The sequence below is a fragment of the Pantherophis guttatus genome, chromosome 17, assembly GCF_059756535.1.
Source record: "Pantherophis guttatus breed Tessera chromosome 17, ASM5975653v1, whole genome shotgun sequence".
NCBI lineage: Eukaryota > Metazoa > Chordata > Lepidosauria > Squamata > Colubridae > Pantherophis > Pantherophis guttatus.
The window spans coordinates 8,611,974-8,630,780 of record NC_142079.1 but is presented as its reverse complement, the minus strand read 5'-3'; the positions used below and the strand labels follow the sequence as shown (position 1 = coordinate 8,630,780).

At 43.7% G+C, this 18,807-nt stretch overlaps 1 protein-coding gene across 1 annotated transcript; it reads left to right on the top strand.

Annotated features, from left to right (window-relative positions):
- The first annotated feature begins 11,317 nt into the window (after positions 1–11,317).
- CLDN5 (claudin 5) lies at positions 11,318–12,398 on the top strand. Its single transcript, XM_034435792.2, has one exon. The coding sequence runs from the start codon at positions 11,570–11,572 to the stop codon at positions 12,236–12,238; it is 669 nt and encodes a 222-aa protein (XP_034291683.1). The 5' UTR covers positions 11,318–11,569; the 3' UTR covers positions 12,239–12,398.
- The last annotated feature ends 6,409 nt before the right edge of the window (positions 12,399–18,807 follow it).

Below are 18,807 nucleotides of genomic sequence, written 5' to 3'. Positions count from 1 at the left end.
TAAGGCGGGACTAGATCTCACCATCTCCTGGTGATTAGTTCAAAGTCACCCAGCCGGCTTTCATGCCTAAAATGGGACTAGAACTCTCAGTCACCTAATGATTGGCCTAAAGTCACCCAGCCAGCTTTCATGCCTAAGGTAGGACTAGAACTCTCAATCCCCGGCTGTCTAGACCAGTGCCTTAACCAGTAATCCAAACTGGCTCTTGGTTCCCTTTCTTGACGGAAAAGCAAATTTGAATCAATAAAAATAAATATGAAAAAACCCATAGAAGAGACTATTTGTAGCTCAGGGTTGAACTGTTGGAGTCTTTATGCTGGGTTGCCAAGTGTTCAAATTTTGATCATGTGACTGTAAATGTTGTAACGGTCATAAGTGCGAGGACCGGTGATAAAAAGTCACTTTTCAGTGCAGTTGGTACTTTAAACAATGGCTAAATGAATGGTGAAGTGAAGAACTGCATCTGTCCACCTGAGACACAAATATCCCTCGCAAGCAAACAGTTGAGTTGATATTTTGCTTCAGCTGAAACAAGCCATCATTATTAAATACTGGGTTCATAGAAGCTGAGAATGCCCGGTTTGGGCTAAAACCATCATCATGATCGGGGTCTGCAACCTGCAGCTCTGGAGCTACTTGTTGCTCTTTCATCCCTCTGCTCCGGCTCCCTGTCGCTCAAGATATGTGTCACAACTGCAAAGGTGTGACACCCGCCAGCACGCGAGCTTTATTGAGCTTTTTGACCTACCGTATTTTTCGGAGTATAAGACGCACCTCAGTTCTTGGGGAGGAAAATAAGAAAAAAGCTGATTGGCAGGTGGATCGGCCTCCTGGAATACCCCCAATCAGCTGTTCCCAGAGGTGAATTTGAGCAACAGGTTCCTTGGCTGTGAGCTCTGTGCCTTGCTTTTTTTTTTTTTTTGCTTTTTTTTCAGCCTCTGAAACTCCATTTCAGGAAAAAAAAAAATTTCCGCCTCTGAAAGCCTCCGAAACAGCTTCAGAAAAAAAGCCTCTGAAGCTCTGTTTGGGGGCTTCTTTTCTGGAGTTTCCTTTCAGTCTTTTTTTTTTTTTTTTAAGTTCTGTTTGGAGGCTTTTTTTCTGAAGCTTCCTTTCAGAGGCTTTTTTTCCTGAAGCTCTGTTTGGAGGCTTTTTTTCTGAAGCTTCGTTCCTGAGGCTTTTTTCAGCCTCCGAAACCTCAGTTTGAGAGGCTGGGCAAGGCTACATTTGGAATATAAGACGCACCCAGATTTTCACCCTCTTTTTTGGGGGGTGGTGGAAAGATGCGTTTTATACTCTGAAAAATACGGTATCTTTTTTTCCGGAGTTCAAAATGTTTTTGTTGCATGCAGAAATAAAAATTGGTGTTCTCTGTAGCAGTTCATTGATTTCATAAATGCAACACGCTATGGTCTTTTTATACGTAGCATAAAGATAAAAAAACGATATATGAAGAGTTATCTTCATTTTAGATGTCAAAAGGGTTTTGTGGCTCCCTGTGTTTTCCTTTTTGTGGGAAACGGGTCTAAATGGCTCTTTGAGTGTTTAAGGTTGCAGACCCTGATCATGATGGTTAGATGTCAGCCCTAAGCACTAAACTGGACGACTAGTTGCTAAGACACTGAGCTTGTCAATATCAGAAAGGTCGGCAGTTTGGCAGTTCGAATCCCTAGTACAGGTCTCCTGCATGAGCATGGGGTTGGACTAGATGACCTCCAAGGTCCCTTCCAAAGCCAAACCACAGCAAACCAATCCCATGATGGATTATTAGCCCAATCTGTGAAGCCAGAAAATAAATTCTACCTTCCTTTTGCACGGAGAGAAAAGCCCGGGTTTCCCTTAAAAATGAGATTTTGGAAGTCAAAAGGGAAGGCTGCATGTAAAAAGATTTGTGTCGTTTCCACAACCAAAACCGAAAGGTATTTAGAAGCTCTTAAAAAAGCAGTTGTTACTGAGTCAGAGGAAATAATCCTCGGATATCCCTTGAGAGCAGAGTTTGTGAGTTCAGAGAAGAGCAACTCAGATGATCGATGGGGACTAAAACATAGGAAGAACGGTTGCAGGATTTGGGGTGGGCTAGTCTAGAGAAAAGAAGGACTAAGTGGGGGGCATGATAGCAGTATTTCAATATTTGAGGGGCTGCCCCAAAGAAGAGGAGGTCAAATTATTCTCCAGAGCACCAGACGCTAGGACAAGGAACAATAGTTGGAAACTAACCAAGGAGAGAAGCAACCTGGAATTAAGGAGAAACTTCCTAACAGGGAGAACAATTAACCAGTGGAACAGCTCGCCACCAGAAGTTGTGGGTGCTCCATCCACTGGAGGTTTTTAAGAAGAGACTGGACAGCCACTTATCTGAAATGGTATAGGGCTGTGATGGCGAACCTATGGCACGCGTGCCAGAAGTGGCATGCAGAGCCCTCTCGGTGGGCACGCGCGCTGTTGCCAGCTGCTCTTCTGGTTTTCGGTGTGCCAGCTGATTTTTGCGCATGCCAGAGCCCCGGAAACCCAAAGACCAGCTGGCCGGTGAACATGCCCACAGAGAGGGCTCGCCATCACAGTCTTATTGCCTGCATGCACACTGGTCAGCTGGTCTTCGGGTTTCTGGGGCTGCAGTGTGCGTATACGTGTGCACACGCGTGTTCCGGTTTGGGCACTCGATGCCGAAAAGGTTCGCCATCACTGATATAGGGTGTCCTGCTTGAGCTGGACTACAAGACCTCCAAGGTCCCCTCCAGATTCTATTCTATTCCTATTCCTATTCTACTCTACTCCTCTTCTACCCTACTCCTCTTCTATTCTATTCTATTCTATTCTATTCTATTCTATTCTATTCTATTCTATTCTATTCTATTCCTTAGCTCTGTTCTGTTCTATTCTATTCTACTCCACTCCATTGCATTGCATTCTATTCTATTCTATTCCTTAGTTCTGTTCTGTTCTGTTCTGTTCTGTTCTGTTCTGTTCTGTTCTGTTCTGTTCTGTTCTGTTCTGTTCTATTCTATTCTATTCTATTCCTTAGTTCTGTTCTGTTCTATTCTATTCTACTCCACTCCACTCCATTGCATTGCATTCTATTCTATTCTATTCCTTAGTTCTGTTCTGTTCTGTTCTGTTCTATTCTATTCTCTTCTCTTCTATTCATTTTCTGTTCTATTCTATTCTATTCTATTCTATTCTATTCTATTCTATTCTATTCTATTCTATTCTATTCTATTCTATTCTATTCTATTCTATTCTATTCTATTCTATTCTACTCTATTCTATTCTATTCTACCCTACCCTACCCTACCCTATTCTATTCTATTCTATTCTATTCTACCCTACTCCTATTCTACCCTACCCTACCCTACCCTATCCAACCCTACCCTACTCTACTTCACTCCACTCCACTCTATTCTATGCCATTTCCCCTTGGGAAAAAAAAATGTTTGCAGATGCTGACTATACTGAAATATTATACTATACTGAAATGGAATCGGCTTCTCTTTGGTAATGAATGATCATTTAATTTCCTCTCCTAAAACTGTTACTTTGAATTCTACGGAAGCAAATGTATGATATGAATTTAGTTTTTTTTCCCCCTCTGGTTGGTAGAACATGTGAAGAATCCTTTTTAAAGGCTCTGATTAATTATGAAAGAGAATCAGCAGCTTTGAATTCACTTAAACGTTTTGCACAGATATTTCACAAGTTACGAATTTAGGAAACAACATGGGTATTTTTGATACCAGATGTCTATTTTTAGAGGAACAAAATTGAGCAATTGAGAACTTTGTGGAGTCATGCTCCTTCCTCAACTGGTTGTCACATCTAGGCGGATATGTCATGAGGCCTTAAAAAGAATAACTGCAAAGAAATATTTTCCGAAATCTGGGTTTTCTTACCTATAGAATTATATTTTAATCTGATCTATAACTTCGAGTATTGATTTATTCTGCTGATTGTTTATAGTTTTGTTGATCATTTGTATCGGGTTAAAGCAAAAATATTCAGTTTAAAGCTTAATAGGGATGAGAAGTTGGTTTGAGAAAGGCTACAATATAGAGGGGGTCCTTGACTTACAATCATTCGTTTAATGACGGCTACAATGGCAAAGTGGCTTATAACTAGTCCTCACACTTACAAACATCACAGTAGCATTTCCATGGTCACATGATCACAATTCAAGCCCTTGGCAACCAGCAATGTTTTCGCATCCTAAGGTCATGTGATCATCGTTTGCAACCTTCTCTGTCGTAAGTTGAAGACTACCTGTACGGTACAACATCATCAGTTCCTCCTGACATACAGGACTATGCTAGATATTATGTTGCTTGCGACCATAATTGCTTCATAACTACACTTAATAGTTTCTCATTTGCTCACACTTAATATATGCTCATTTGCTCACACTTAACTGTCTGGTTCGGCTCTACAACCCAACAAGAGAGACACAGACTTCAGAGGATCATTAGAACTGCAGAAAAGACAATGGCTACCAACCTGCCTTCCATGGAGGACTTGTATACTGCACGAGTCAAAAAGAGGGCTGTGAAAATATCTACAGACCCCTCGCATCCTGGACATAAATTGTTTCATCTCCTACCCTCAAAATGACGCTATAGGGCACTGCACACCAGAACAACTTGACGCAAGGACAATTTTTCCCCGAACGGCATCACTCTGCTCAACAAATAATTCCCTCAACACCGTCAAACTATTCACTAAATCTGCATTACTATTAATCTTCTCATCGTTCCTATCACCCACCTCCTCCCACTTATGACTGTATGTCTGTAACCTTGTTGCTTGCATCCTTACAATTTATATTGATCGTTTCCTAGTATGATTTGATTGCTTATTTGTTCCCTATGACTATCCTTAAGTGTTGTATCTTATGATTCTTGTCGAATGTATCTTGTCTTTTTATGTACACTGAGAGCATATGCACCAAAGACAAATTCCTTGTGTGTCCAATCACACTTGGCCAATCAAGAATTCTATTCTATTCTATTCTATCTATCTATCTATCTATCTATCTATCTATCTATCTATCTATCTATCTATCTATCTATCTATCTATCTATCTATCATCTACCTACCTACGTACCTATTACCTACCTACCTATCATCTATCTATCTACCTACCTTCCTATCTATCTACCTACCTACATCTATCTTTCTATCTATCTATCTATCATCTACCTACCTACCTACCTACCTATCATCTAGTATCTATCTATCTATCCATCTATCTATCTACCTACCTATCATCTATCTATCTGTCTATCTATCATCTATCTACCTACCTACCTATTATCTATCTATCTAACTATCTATCTATCTATCTATCTATCTATCTATCTATCTATCTATCTATCTATCTTTGAGGGTGAGTTAGTTGAGACGACTTTCTACAAAACATGTTTTCTACTTTTTTTTTTTTGTTATTAGTAGTAATTGCAACATTTCCCTCAAGCGGAGCTTCAAATCCTGCTCACCATATGGACATCCGAAAACAATATTATCTCTTCGTGATTCATATTTTTGCAATCAACTTCTCATTAAACGTCTGTGCATTTTGGGTCTGTTTTCCCCCAACTCAGCTGGCATTTTTGGTCCGAATTAAGTCCTTCTACCCTTTTGGGCTCGCTGGGTTCTTGAATGGGAGACAGAACAGAAGAAGAATAAGAGAAGAAGCCCATATTTGCAGATGTTCCACACTGGGGAAAAAAACCTGGAGGTGGAACTTCCGATGACCAAGTCAACCTTATGATCCTGTTTCTACACAGCTGCTTATCGTTGCTCGCATGTACCATTGGTGTGTGCATTGCGTCAATTCCCTCTGTGCACAAATGACAAAGCTTTTGTGGTTGAAATGGGCACCCTTCTGGAGTGTTTCCTTTTTAGGCATGACCAGCTGACCACATTACATGAACTGGCAGCGGAAATCAGGAGGTCCATGCTTGAAAATTGCACATCGAAGGATGTGATGAGTAGAGATGGCTTCGCATAATTTAACAACCGGCTCACCCCAGCACCGAAAATGAGCATGCATTCCTTCCATGCATACATGCAGTCTTCCGTGCATGTTATTTGTTCGTGTTTGTGGCTTGCACGCATGCGTGCAGTTTAGGAAACATGGCTAAATAGATACTAAATTGAAAATGAATGCAACAATAGAGAGAGAATGGCGGGGGATAGAGGTGAGAAGAGAGGAAGGAGAGAGAGGGAAAGAAGAAAGGGAAAAGGAGAGGAAGAAAGAGAGGGGAAACAAGAGTAGGAGAGAAGGTTAGAAGGGAGGAAGAGGGAGGTGTGGGGGAAAGGAAGGGAAAGGAGAGGAGGAGAAGGAGAAGAGGAAAGAAGAAAGTAGAAGAGTAGATGGAAGAAGGGAGGGAAAGGAAAGAGAGGAGAGGGAGAAGAAGGCTTGTTGTAAAATAAGGGAGATGAAATGGTACAAGAGCAACCCTGAATATAATTCAATTGTTCAGGATGAAGATTGTATTAGTATGAAGTTAAAAGAAAATATGTATGTCAAATAAGAAATGGTACATTTAAGATACGTTTATGAGGGGGAAAAAATAAAAAACTTCTTTTAAAAAAATAGGAAAAAAAAAGAAAACATGGCTAAATAGGAAGGCATAGCGCTGGGGTCAGTGGTGGGTTGCCCCCGGTTCGCACCGGTTCTATAGAACCGGTAGTAAAACCGGCGGGAGGCTCCGCCCACCGATCCCGACGTCATCAAAATGCTTCTGCGCACCGAACCGGCTGAAGACCACCTCTGATGATGAGCAGGTTTGGCTTCCTTATAAGTCAAACCTGGGACACGTCTCATGTTGTCATCCAAGCTGGTTCACTCATAAAGTGTTGGATTGTGTGTGTGTGTGTGTGTGTGTGTTTTAAAAATTAAACTCCTCTCAACTACAGATAGTCCTCGACTTACAACAGTCCATTTAGGGACAGTTCAAAGTTACAACGGCACTGAAACAAAAGGATTTAGGACCGTTTTTCACACTTATGACCTTGCAGTGCCCCCGTGGTTGTGGGATCAAAAATTCAGATGCTGGAATGGGTTTGAAAAATCACCCCCGTTTAACCAGGGGTGGGATTCGGCCGGTTTTGACCGGTTTCTGGTGTACCGGTAGCTCTAACGATCAGCTGAGAACGAACCGATTCACTCTGATGAATCGGTTAATCTACCTATATTATTTTTGTTTTAAGCCCAGCTGATAGGTGCGGTAGAGCGGATTGCCGCGCCTCAGCTGTTCTATTCACTCTGGATTCCCTCCCCTGAGGAAGAAAAAGACTTTTCACTCCTCATCCAAGAAGCTTCATCAGTTCTGAATGGAAATACAGTAACAGTTTGGGAGCAAGAAACGAGGGACACTTAAGATCACTCCTTAGTTCAAAGATGCTGCTTTTTTAAAAAAAATATATTTGAGGAATATTAACCGACAGACTCAATGGAATGTATTTGTACCAGCGATTGTATTATTAGCAAGCAAAAGTTCCTTTCCTGAGCCTCGAGCGGGTTTTAAAGCAGCTTAGATGCAAGAAATGTAGTTTTATTGAGAGCGGACTTGTCCTGAAACAAACCAATATATCTTGAGAGAGAGATCTAATGCTTTAATCCTAACAAACAGGGGGAAAGAAAAATCTCCCAAGACTTTTCAACTGTAAAATCGGCCTCCCCCACCCCCCATTCCTTTCCCCAATCCTTCTTTGCCAAAAGGAATTAGGTGTTCTCAAAACAACATTGTTGTCTGTTTCTATGGGGTAGCCTTCCTTGCAAACTTAAGATAACAAGATGGCACATTGCTGGATTAATAAATATTTACTATATCCCTTTGCGAACAAGCTAAACAGAAGAAAATTGCTTTTGGCACAGCCATCAGTATAATTCTTCCACCAAAAAAAATATATATGGACAAATATCACCATGATAAATTTTCCCATCCCGACTATCTTTTAATATTCCCAAGGGAATCCAATATTCCAACAATCAGTCCATTTCCCCCACACACTCCCCCCAAAAAATCTTTTTATCCTCTCTATTTTGAGTTGAGATCTATAGTTGGGAAGTGAGATCAGTGGATTCAATTATTTTTTACTACCGGTTCTATGGGCGTGGCTTGGTGGGCGTGGTGTGGCTTGGTGGGCATGGCAGGGGAAGGATACTGCAAAATCTCCATTTCCACCCCACTCCTGAGGGAAGGATATTGCAAAATCTCCATTCCCACCCCACTCTGGGGCCAGCCAGAGGTGGTATTTGCCAGTTCTCTGAACTACTCAAAATTTCCGCTACCGGTTCTCCAGAACTGTTAGAACCTGCTGGATTTCACCCCTGAAGTGAGATATGGTTAAAGGGAGAGGCTGCAAAAATACATCAACAATTCTACTTGATGTTTTTTGGACAAAAATACAACAACAAGAAGATTGTCTGAATAATTGTTTTTTTTTTAAATTATTCTACTATATCTGAGACCTGGAGATATTTTGACTCACTTTGAAGGTCTATGGTTTGGTGATTTGTTTTTTTTCATTTCAGTCTTACACATGTCAATTCTAATGTTTTGGGGCCACTTGCAAAACACAACTCTTGAAAAGAAGATTTTTAATTGTTGGTTTCAATTCTTTTGGATTGTTTGTGTGGAGTCCTTGGTGCTCTCTGAGCTTTGGTTGTTTTCTGGCAGACATTTCATTTACAAGAAAATAAGTTATCAAGGACTCCACAATTCAAGCCGGAGTCTACAAATATTCTCTGCTGTTTGATCGCTGTGTTTCGTACTTCTGGTTTTGGGTGTGTATGTGTGTGTTTTATTATAAACAGCTAAAAGACGAGGATAGCAGGCAATGTGGGGGGAAAAATCAACAGATAAACACTAGATATTTCAAAACTGAACTGAACTCTGAAGAAGCATGGCAGATGATCTAAACACCAAATGATTCAATAAATAATGGCCCAGAATTCTTAAATCATAAAGTTGGAAGAGTCCAATCTTTCACTGAAACTGTCAAATCTTTCCTGCTATTCAAAAAACAAAAAAAAAATCCTCCCCAAAAGATTTTTATTTTATTTTTTTGCTTAAAAACATCCAGCCAAGAAACTCAACTCCCCTTTTCCACGGTCTAGCTTCTCTCAACGTGAAGCAGTTTTTCTCCTAACGTTAATTGGATTAATCTGAAATCTGCCTTTTTTTGTACTTTAATTCCACAAGTTGCACTCTGGGAAGGTTGAAATCGTATGAATCCAAAAACTATCTAGAATCTTAGAGCCGGCTGATTTGTAAACCTTATAAATCATTTTTATAATAATAATAATAATAATAATAATAATAATAATAATAATAATAATAATAATAATAATAATAATAATAGCAACATCAATTCTCAGAAAGGAGTTTGCTGACCAAGCGTCCCTCAAAAGCCTAGTTGGAAAGAAAAAAAAAGAGAATTGAAAGAAACAACTTTGATCGTGGGTGCTTTCCAACCACACGCACGCAAAACGAATTATTCGAAATACAAGTAGTCCTCGAATCACGACCATGATTGAGCTCCAAAGTTCTGTTGCTCAGTGAGACAGTTGAGTTTTGCCTTCTTTTACGACCTTCCTTGCCACAGTTTGAAGTGAAGTGAATCCCTGAAGTTGTTACGTTAGTAAAACGGTTGGTAAATGAATCTGGCTTCCCTTATTGACTTGGCTTGTCAGAAGGTCGCAAAAGCGGATCGTATGACCCCCCCCCAGGGACACCATGGCAACCGTCATAAATATGAGTCAGTTGCCCAGCTGCTGAATTTTGATCACGCGACCACGGGGATGCTGCAACGGTCGTAAGTGTGAAAAAGGGTCATAAGGCACGTTTTTCAAACATAGAACAAGCCACCCAAAACCGTGGCCGATCCACAAGAAATATTAGCAACCCTTTGAGGGCGAAGCTTACGCCCAGGTAACAACCTTGTGTTTCTTTTAGAAAAATAAATGTATCTTGATTATTGGGTATATATACAGGGAGCGCAAAGCAAAGCTATCAGAGTGATTTAAATAAAACACCAACTGGTTGGATACAGATTTTTTTTTCTTTTGGTAGCAAAAATTCCCACTTAAAAATCCACTGCCGGAAAATAATATTGCAAAAATAAAAATAAAACGAACTGATTTTGACGCTCTCTCTCTTTCTGTCTCTCTCTCTGTGTCTTTCTCTCTTTCTCCGTCTCTTCCTCTTTCTCTTTCTCCCTCCCCCTCTCTCTATCTCTCTTTTTCTCTCTCTCTTTCTCCGTCACTCTTTCTCTCTCTCTTTCTGTCTCTCCCTCTTTCTCTCTTTCTCCCTCCCCCTCTCCATCTGTCTTTTTTCTTTCTCTTTCTCCGTCACTCTTTCTCTCTCTTTCTCTGTCTCTCCCTCTTTCTCTCTCTTTCTCCCTCCCCTCTCTTTCTCTCTTTTTCTCTCTCTCTTTCTCCGTCACTCTTTCTCTCTCTCTTTCTCCGTCTCTCCCTCTTTCTCTCTCTTTCTCCCTCCCCCTCTCCATCTCTTTTTCTCTTTCTCCGTCTTTCTCTCTCTCTCTCTCCATCTCTCTCTCTGTTTCTCTCTACTTTCTCCCTCCCCCCTCTCTATCTCTTTATCTTTCTGTCTTTTTCTCCATCCCTCTTTCTATCTGTCACTCTCTTTCTCCGTCTCTCTCTCTCTCTATCTCTCAATTTGTCTCTCATTCTCTCTCTCTTTCTCCTTCTGTCTCTCTCTCTTTCTCCCTCCCTCCCCCCTCTCTCTGTCTCTTTCTTTCTCTTTCTCTGTCCGTCTGCCCCTCTCTCTGTCTGTCTGACTCTCTCTCATAAGGGGCATCAGGGGCAGAGACAAGATTTTGCAAGACGCGCATCCTGCCCCATCTCTTCCCGCTGCCCTGCCTGACCCACGTCGCGCACGGAGGCATTGCTGTTCCCCGTTTGGTCTCGCCCGCGCGCAGCGATGCTTTTTTGCAAACTCGGGAAGTACCTTCCTCGCCTTCACCATCACCTCTCCCGGCTTTACAAAGGGGAAGAAGGGCCAGTGGTGTGTCACTGACCGGAGCATCCGCTCCCCTCTCCCCAGACACTTTCCCCTGTTCCCCTCTCCCCAGCCAGCGCCCCCATCCTGACTCACCCGCCTTATCCTTTGATATTCCTCTTTTCTTTTTTTTTTTTGGAGATTGTAATGCTACTTTTTTTTTTCTCCTGTCTTCCGAGCCTCCTGATTGGTGCGGGGGAAGCCGTTCCTTTTTTCCTATTGGCCGGTGGAGAAAGAGAGAGGGGAGGGGGCGCGTCTCTCTCGCCTTCCCTTCGACGGGGAGGGCAGAACGAGCCCAGCCGGGCAGCTTGCATCGCGCCTATATAAAGTGGAGCCGGGCATCCTTTGCGCATCAAGCCAAAGAGAGAACCTGTGAAGCGGGAGCGGAGAGGAGAGAAGCGGAGATTTTCCTCCGACGGGCCGGAGAAAAGGAACGTCTCAGGGCGCTGCTAACCCAAAGAGGGAGATCGATCGACGGCGAGAAAGCCAGTGCGAGAGAGGAAGGCGCGCACATACACACCTACACGCATCTAAAGGCGTTGCTTTTGACCCGGATGGCGTCTACAGGGATCCAGCTGCTGGGTTTGACCCTGTCCATCCTGGGCTGGGCAGGGGCGATCTTAGTGGCCGCCCTGCCCATGTGGCAAGTCTCGGCTTTCATCGAGGGTCACCTGGTGGTGGCGCAGACTACCTGGGAAGGACTCTGGATGGCTTGCGTGGTGCAAAGCACCGGGCAGATGCAATGCAAAGTCTTCGATTCCATCCTGGCGCTCAGCCCGCAGATCCAAGCCGGCCGGACTCTGATGGTCATCGGGGCGGTGCTGGGTTTGGTGGCTTTGCTGGTGACGGTCACGGGAGCGCAGTGCACCACCTGCCTGCGCGGGGCTAAGATCAAGGACTGGATCGCGGGCATCGGAGGCGGGCTCTTCCTCCTCTGCGGCTTGCTGGTGCTGGTGCCCCCCTCCTGGTTCGCCAACACCATCATCAGCAACTTCTACGACCCCAACGTGGAGCCTTCCAAGAAGCGAGAGATGGGAGCCGCGCTGTACCTCGGGTGGGCGGCCGCCACGCTTCTCCTGATGGGCGGCGCGCTCATCTGCGGGGCATCGGCTTGGAAGGACGACAGCGGCAGCTTCCCGGTTAAATATTCGGCCCCCCGCCGTTCCGCCGCCCCGGTTTCCAACGGAGGAGGAGCAGAATACGACAAAAAGAACTACGTCTGAAAAAACTTCTGGCTAGGTCGGTCAGAAAGGTCGGCGGTTCGAATCCCTACGCGGGGTACTCCTGCAGTGAGCAGGGGGTTGGACTAGATGACCTCCAAGGGACCTTCCGACTCTTGTTACTGTTAAAGCGTCGTCCGCTTTAGGGATTTTGTTTTAATTTTTTTTTTTTAAAAAAGAGCGCCATCCACCCCGTCGCGGGGCCGAGGGAAGAGTTTCCTGGACGGGGAAGAGGCGAGGGATAGCTGGTCCTCGGATGAAGACCTTACTCCTCGCTTTTGTGACTTTAGAGGGGAGGGAGAAACTATTTGGGGAAAACAACAACAACAAGAAGAAGAAAAAAAGAGGAAAATTCGCACCCGAGACTCTTCCTTTGCTTTGAGAATTCTTCTCTGTATGGACTTCGAATTGTACTAGCCCTCATTGAGTACCTCGGCTGCTTGGCTTTTCTTCGGAGGAAGAAGCTCCTGGGGGTATTTCAGCTCTCCCTTAGTAAAAAAATAAAAAAAAAAGTTAAGTTTTTAGATGATTCCTAAGTATTTTTCACGCGGGGGAGGGGGGGTCAAAAATATATATCAGAGGAGGATGCTTTGTTTGGGATGAGGGAGGGACGCTGATCTTGTAAATATAGGGGGGGCGGCTTCTGACTTTGGGGTGTATTCTGCCAAGATGGGGTTGGACTAGATGACCTCCAAAGGTCCCTTCCAACCCTGTTACTGAGATGACCAGAGGGAATTGTGTTTTAGGAGTAATGTGAAGGTGTGAGAGATGGCTACTTCTTCAGGAAGTCCTGAGCCTGCACCATTTTTTTTAATGGGATTTTATTGGGGTGGGGATGTTCTCTTCCCTTTCTAAACTTCCCTTCTTTTCCTATCACTACTTTGTTTTTATTTTTCTCCCCTTCCTTCTCTCTTTTAATACCGGGTGAAAGATCCCTTGAACAAAATTAGAAATGACTTGGCATTCAGAGCTGCCTAGTTTAACTAGCAATTTCTTACTTCATGGCCGTTTCTTTTACGGTTTCTCCTCTAAAACAGATTTTATTGCAAGAAAATAAAAATGTCTGTCTTCTTGTTGGGTTTTTCACCAGGCTAACTTCAAAATTAGGGGGGTGTTTGCCATTTGTCTGTGCTCCATCATTGCACTGCCTTGTTTTTAAATGATGTAACTATCATCTTTAAGTTATGGGACAACTCGGTGAAATTTGGACTGGATGTTTTTGTTTCCAAATATCCGTTTCAATATTGATTTCTTTTTTGTGTGCCAAATAAAAATCCACCCTGGGAGTTTTTTTAAAAATCCAGCAGAGAATGTTCTGTTTGTCGAAGTTTCCGATTCAGAGTTTGCCCCGGTTCTCTTTTCCGTTTGTAACCATCAATTTTTAGTTCCCTTCAGTGGATTCGGAGCAGGGATAATTCTGGTACTGTATTTTTTTTTATTATGATAATGATTATTATTATTTCACACTGTAACTTAAGAAAATATGTCTTCATCAACAGTGTTCTCAAATCAAAGATCTTGGTATATATTCTATATAGCTGCATATTTATAATATATATATATATTATATATGAAATGATAACATGTCTCCTTTTTATGTGTTAGTGTGGTTATCCGTAAAGAACATGACTTGTTCAGTTAGCAAAAAAAAAAAAAAAGAGTGAACAATATTTTTTTCCTCTACGCTCTTCCTGCTTTTGAAGTATGTATTTTCAAGGTTATTTGAACTTTTTTTTTTAAATGACTAATTTGTTGTTTTTTTTTAAAGCCTTCCATCACTGTAAAGACTAAGACACTTAGTATGATTAACTGGGGAAGACGAGATTGGCAAGAGTCTGTGAATTGCCAGGTATTTAGGGTGGGTGGGAGATATTTACTTAGCCCACTGTCTCTTTCCAGATGTTTCCAGCCTGGAACTTAAAAAGTATTAGTTTGGTTTCCAGTTTGGATGGTTGCATGAGATGATAAGTTCAAACCAGGGAGGAAAAGCATCAAACTAACATTTAGCTTTTAATAACTAGTGTGTTTCCCCGAAAATAAGCCCTCCCCCCCATAATAAGACCTCCCCCCAAAAAACTCACGGTGAATTGTATTGTGTTGGGGTGTGTGTGCACTGAGGGAGCTCAATCTCATTGTACATATGTTGTGCACTGACAATAAAGATTTGAATTGAATTAAGCCCTCCCCGAAAATATTTAAATGCACGCCCAGCCGGTCCCCGCCATTTCCTCTGGTTAGGGTTAGGGAGACAGAGCTGGAAATCAGGTAAGACGGCAAGAGAATCCCCGTCTCGCTGCATGCGCCCCAAAATAATAAGAACCGACTCAAAAAATACGGCCAAGAGCTTATTTCAGGGTTCAAAAAAATATAAGACAGGGTCTTATTTTCGGGGAAACACGGTATGGACTTCTTAGCAGTTCTTTCTATGCAAAAAGAATCGTTCTTCTGCATTTCTGCTCTTCATTTCTCTCTGGTCTTGCAACTCCCTTCTTTTAATTAGATGGCCTATTACAGCAAAATATTAACGCATCTGAGCCTTAATAAGATTACAGGTAGTCCTCGACTTATGACCACAACAGAGCCCGACATTTCTGTTGTTAAGCGAGACATTTCTTAAGTGAATGTTGCCCCCTTTTACGACATTCCTTGCCTCAGGGGTTAAGGGAATCGCTGCCGTTGATTGGTTAGTCACCCGGTTGTTAAGTGAATCTGGCTTTCCCCATGGACTTGGCTTCTCAGAATGTCACAAAAGGGAGATCATGTGACCTCGGGACACAGAAACAGTCATAAGTATGAACCAGTTGCCAAGCGTCTGAATTTTGATCATGTGACTGACCATGGGGAGGCTGCAACGGTCGTAAGTGTGGAAAAATAGTCACCAGTCACTTGTTGCAGTGCTGTTGCAACTTCGAACGGTCACTAAACGGACTGTCGTAAATTGAGGACTACCTGTACAGGTAATCTTCAACTCACCACCACAATTGAGACCCCAGAATTTTGTATCTAAGCAAAGTGGTTGTTAAACTGAATCGTGTCCAATTTTACAATCTTTTTTTTTTTTGCCGTGGTCGTAAATGCGAATCGTTGCCGTTCTTTAGTGAATCATGTGGTCGCTAAGCAGATCTGGCACCTCCCAAAGGCTTTGCTCTGTCGGAAGCCAGTTGGGAAGATCACACGACCCTGGAACATGGCAATTGTCCTGAATACATGCCGAATGCTCAAGGCCTGGATTTTGAGCCCGTGATCCTAGAGATGCTACGACGGTCATGAATGCAAGGACTAGTTGCCACTTATTTTTTTCCAGCGCCGTTTGAACGGTTGCTATACTAGGGGTTGTAAGTCAAGCACCACCTGCAACATTTGCCGGTGCTGGCGTTTGCAGGACATGGTTAACCTTTCCTAGGGCATCAAATTTTTGAATATGGATAAAATCAAGATAGGACCCCAGAGGTCAGGCAAAGTGAGATATAATCTGTGATGCCACCACGCTTGATTAAACTTTGCTTTGTTGGTTTGGATCATCGTCCGGGCAACGTAGATTGAGATGCAGAAAACGACATTATCCAGGCTTGGTGAAGGCGATCGGGGAATCTCCAGATAGAGAGAAGGAACAAGGAAGGAAATGAGTGGTTTGGCTTAAACTGCTTACACAGAATTCCCAGAAATAGTAAATGGGATGGAACTGAGAGCTAGGCTGTCTTTAGTTGGATCTGAGAATCTCAGGTTACTAAATCTATCTTAGTTGGAAGCCGAGGAGAGAGTAGAGAGCCAAGTGGGGAAATTGTCGGCATTGGTGCAAAGCAGCAACAGGTTTAAAAAAAAAAAAAAAAAAGAATCAAAAGTTTCACAAAACAAGACAACTGGATAAAAGTCCAGAAAACACACTAACCAGAGGTTACATTCACTTACCTTTGCTACCGGTTTGCAAATGTAAGCGTGCGCGCGTAGGACCACCTCCGCGCATGCGCAGAGAATCAAAAACGCAATGTGATGACATTCAGGCAGGTGAGCGTTTGCAGGACATGGTTAACCTTTCCTAGGGCATCAAATTTTTGAATATGGATAAAATCAAGATAGGACCCCAGAGGTCAGGCAAAGTGAGATATAATCTGTGATGCCACCACGCTTGATTAAACTTTGCTTTGTTGGTTTGGATCATCGTCCGGGCAACGTAGATTGAGATGCAGAAAACGACATTATCCAGGCTTGGTGAAGGCGATCGGGGAATCTCCAGATAGAGAGAAGGAACAAGGAAGGAAATGAGTGGTTTGGCTTAAACTGCTTACACAGAATTCCCAGAAATAGTAAATGGGATGGAACTGAGAGCTAGGCTGTCTTTAGTTGGATCTGAGAATCTCAGGTTACTAAATCTATCTTAGTTGGAAGCCGAGGAGAGAGTAGAGAGCCAAGTGGGGAAATTGTCGGCATTGGTGCAAAGCAGCAACAGGTTTAAAAAAAAAAAAAAAAAAAGAATCAAAAGTTTCACAAAACAAGACAACTGGATAAAAGTCCAGAAAACACACTAACCAGAGGTTACATTCACTTACCTTTGCTACCGGTTTGCAAATGTAAGCGTGCGCGCGTAGGACCACCTCCGCGCATGCGCAGAGAATCAAAAACGCAATGTGATGACATTCAGGCAGGTGAGCGGAGCCTCCACTGATGGTAACTCTCTGTAGCAGGGGTGTCAAACTCGATTTCATTGGAGGGCCGCATCAGGGTTGCGTTTGACCGCGGGGGGGCCGGCGGGGAGGGGGGCGTGGCCAGCTCGACATCACTCCTGTCGGGGGCACCTGTGCAGGCCAGCGAAAACGGGGGTCCTGAGCTCCGTTTTCAGCTGTGACGGCCTCCTGCAACATTCTGCCAGTGAAAACAGAGCTCGGGAGGGCCGCACACAGCCCTCCTGAGCTCCATTTTTGCTGGCAGAGGCACCGCGGGGCAATCCTTTGCTGTTTCCAGGGCGGCCCCGCAGGCCAGATCTAAGCACCTCACGGGCCTTGAGTTTGACACCCCATGTTGTGGTTCGCCAGCAGCCTGCGGAGCTGGCAGCGGAGTCGGACAGTGAGGAGGCTGAGGAAGAACATGGGCCAGTCCTGGAGTCAAGGGAAGGCCCGGATGAGGGCTCTGCGTCGGAGGCAGAGATGGGGCCAGGGCCATCGGGGAGTGATGCACGGACTCCGGAGATCCAGAGGCTGACAATAGAGAGGCAGAGGAACAGGAGGAGCCTGTTCCTAGTGCACGTAGGAGAAGAGCTGCCAGAAGGCAAGAGCAGCTCAAGCAAAGAGGACAACTCGGGAATAAGGCCAAGAGATGATTGGCCTCTCCCATAAGGCTTAAAAGATCAGCAATGGCTCTTCGGCTCTTTGTTGGAAAAGATTTGTTCTTGTCTTGCTGCACTTATCTCTGGTCGGTGTCTTCTGCTTCTGAACTTTTGCCAAGAAAAGCCTTTGGCAGTTTGCCTAATTATACCAAGGTTGGTGATTAGACCGAAGAATTTGTGTTACGAAGAGTTTGTTTTAATTTAGTTTGGACTGCGCTGAGAATGAGTTAATTCTCAGCTGTTCTAATAAAATCTGTTTGTTTTGGAACTGTTTGCGTCTGATACTACCTACTTGGGCCTGGGTCACAACACGCCTGCTCTATAGTACGATCTCTGCGGATTAAGATAGAATGTTTTTTTTCGGACTTCAAGAAGTTACGATTCATATCTCAAGCCCTGGTTGAAGAAACGTACAGCTCAGAATAACCTTCGAAATTCAGTTGGAGTATATATAACCCCAGGCAAGAATATTTGGAAAAGGAGCAGGTGGATTTAAGGATGGACTTCTTTGGCGCAGTGGGATCCATATGTTTTCAACACCGCGAAAAGAAGGAAAAAAAGGGCAACGGGGCACAAAGATGAAAGAGGGAGGAAAGGAAGCAGGAGGCATAGATGGTTTTCTGGCCAAATTCAACAAGATTGTGTTTTGAATGAAGGCTGTTAAGTTAAGGAGAGGAATAGTGAAAGGGAAGGCACCCACATCAAGCTCTCCAAATTGGTGCTATCTATATGCGGTGGCTCAGTGGCTAAGAGGCTGAGCTTGTTGATCAAAAGGTCGGCATTTCAGCGGTTCGAATCCCGAGTGCCGCGTAACGGGGTGAGCTCCCGTGACTTGTCCCAGCTTCTGCCAACCTAGCAGTTCGAAAGCAGGTGAAAAATGCAAGTAGAAAAATAGGGACCGCCTTTGGTGGGAAGGGAAGAGCGTTCCGTGCGCCTTTGGCGTTGAGTCATGCCGGCCACATGACCACGGAGACGTCTTCGGACAGCGCTGGCTCTTCAGCTTTGAAACGGAGATGAGCACCGCCCCCTAGAGTCGGGAACGACTAGCACAGATGTGCAAGGGGTACCTTTACTTTATATGCGTTATAGCACATCTGGAAGGCGTCAGTAAGGGAAGGTTGTATTCGTACCTACTGTGATGAAAAGTAAAGTTTGTTTATTTGTTGCGCCTTTATTATTTTTTACAAATAAGTCAAGGTGGCGGACATATCCATCGGACCTTCCTCCTCCTATTTTCCCCACAACAACAAGG

Excerpts from the sequence above, each read along its gene's own strand:
- CLDN5 (XM_034435792.2), top strand. The coding sequence starts at position 11,570 with ATGGCGTCTACAGGGATCCAGCTGCTGGGTTTGACCCTGTCCATCCTG.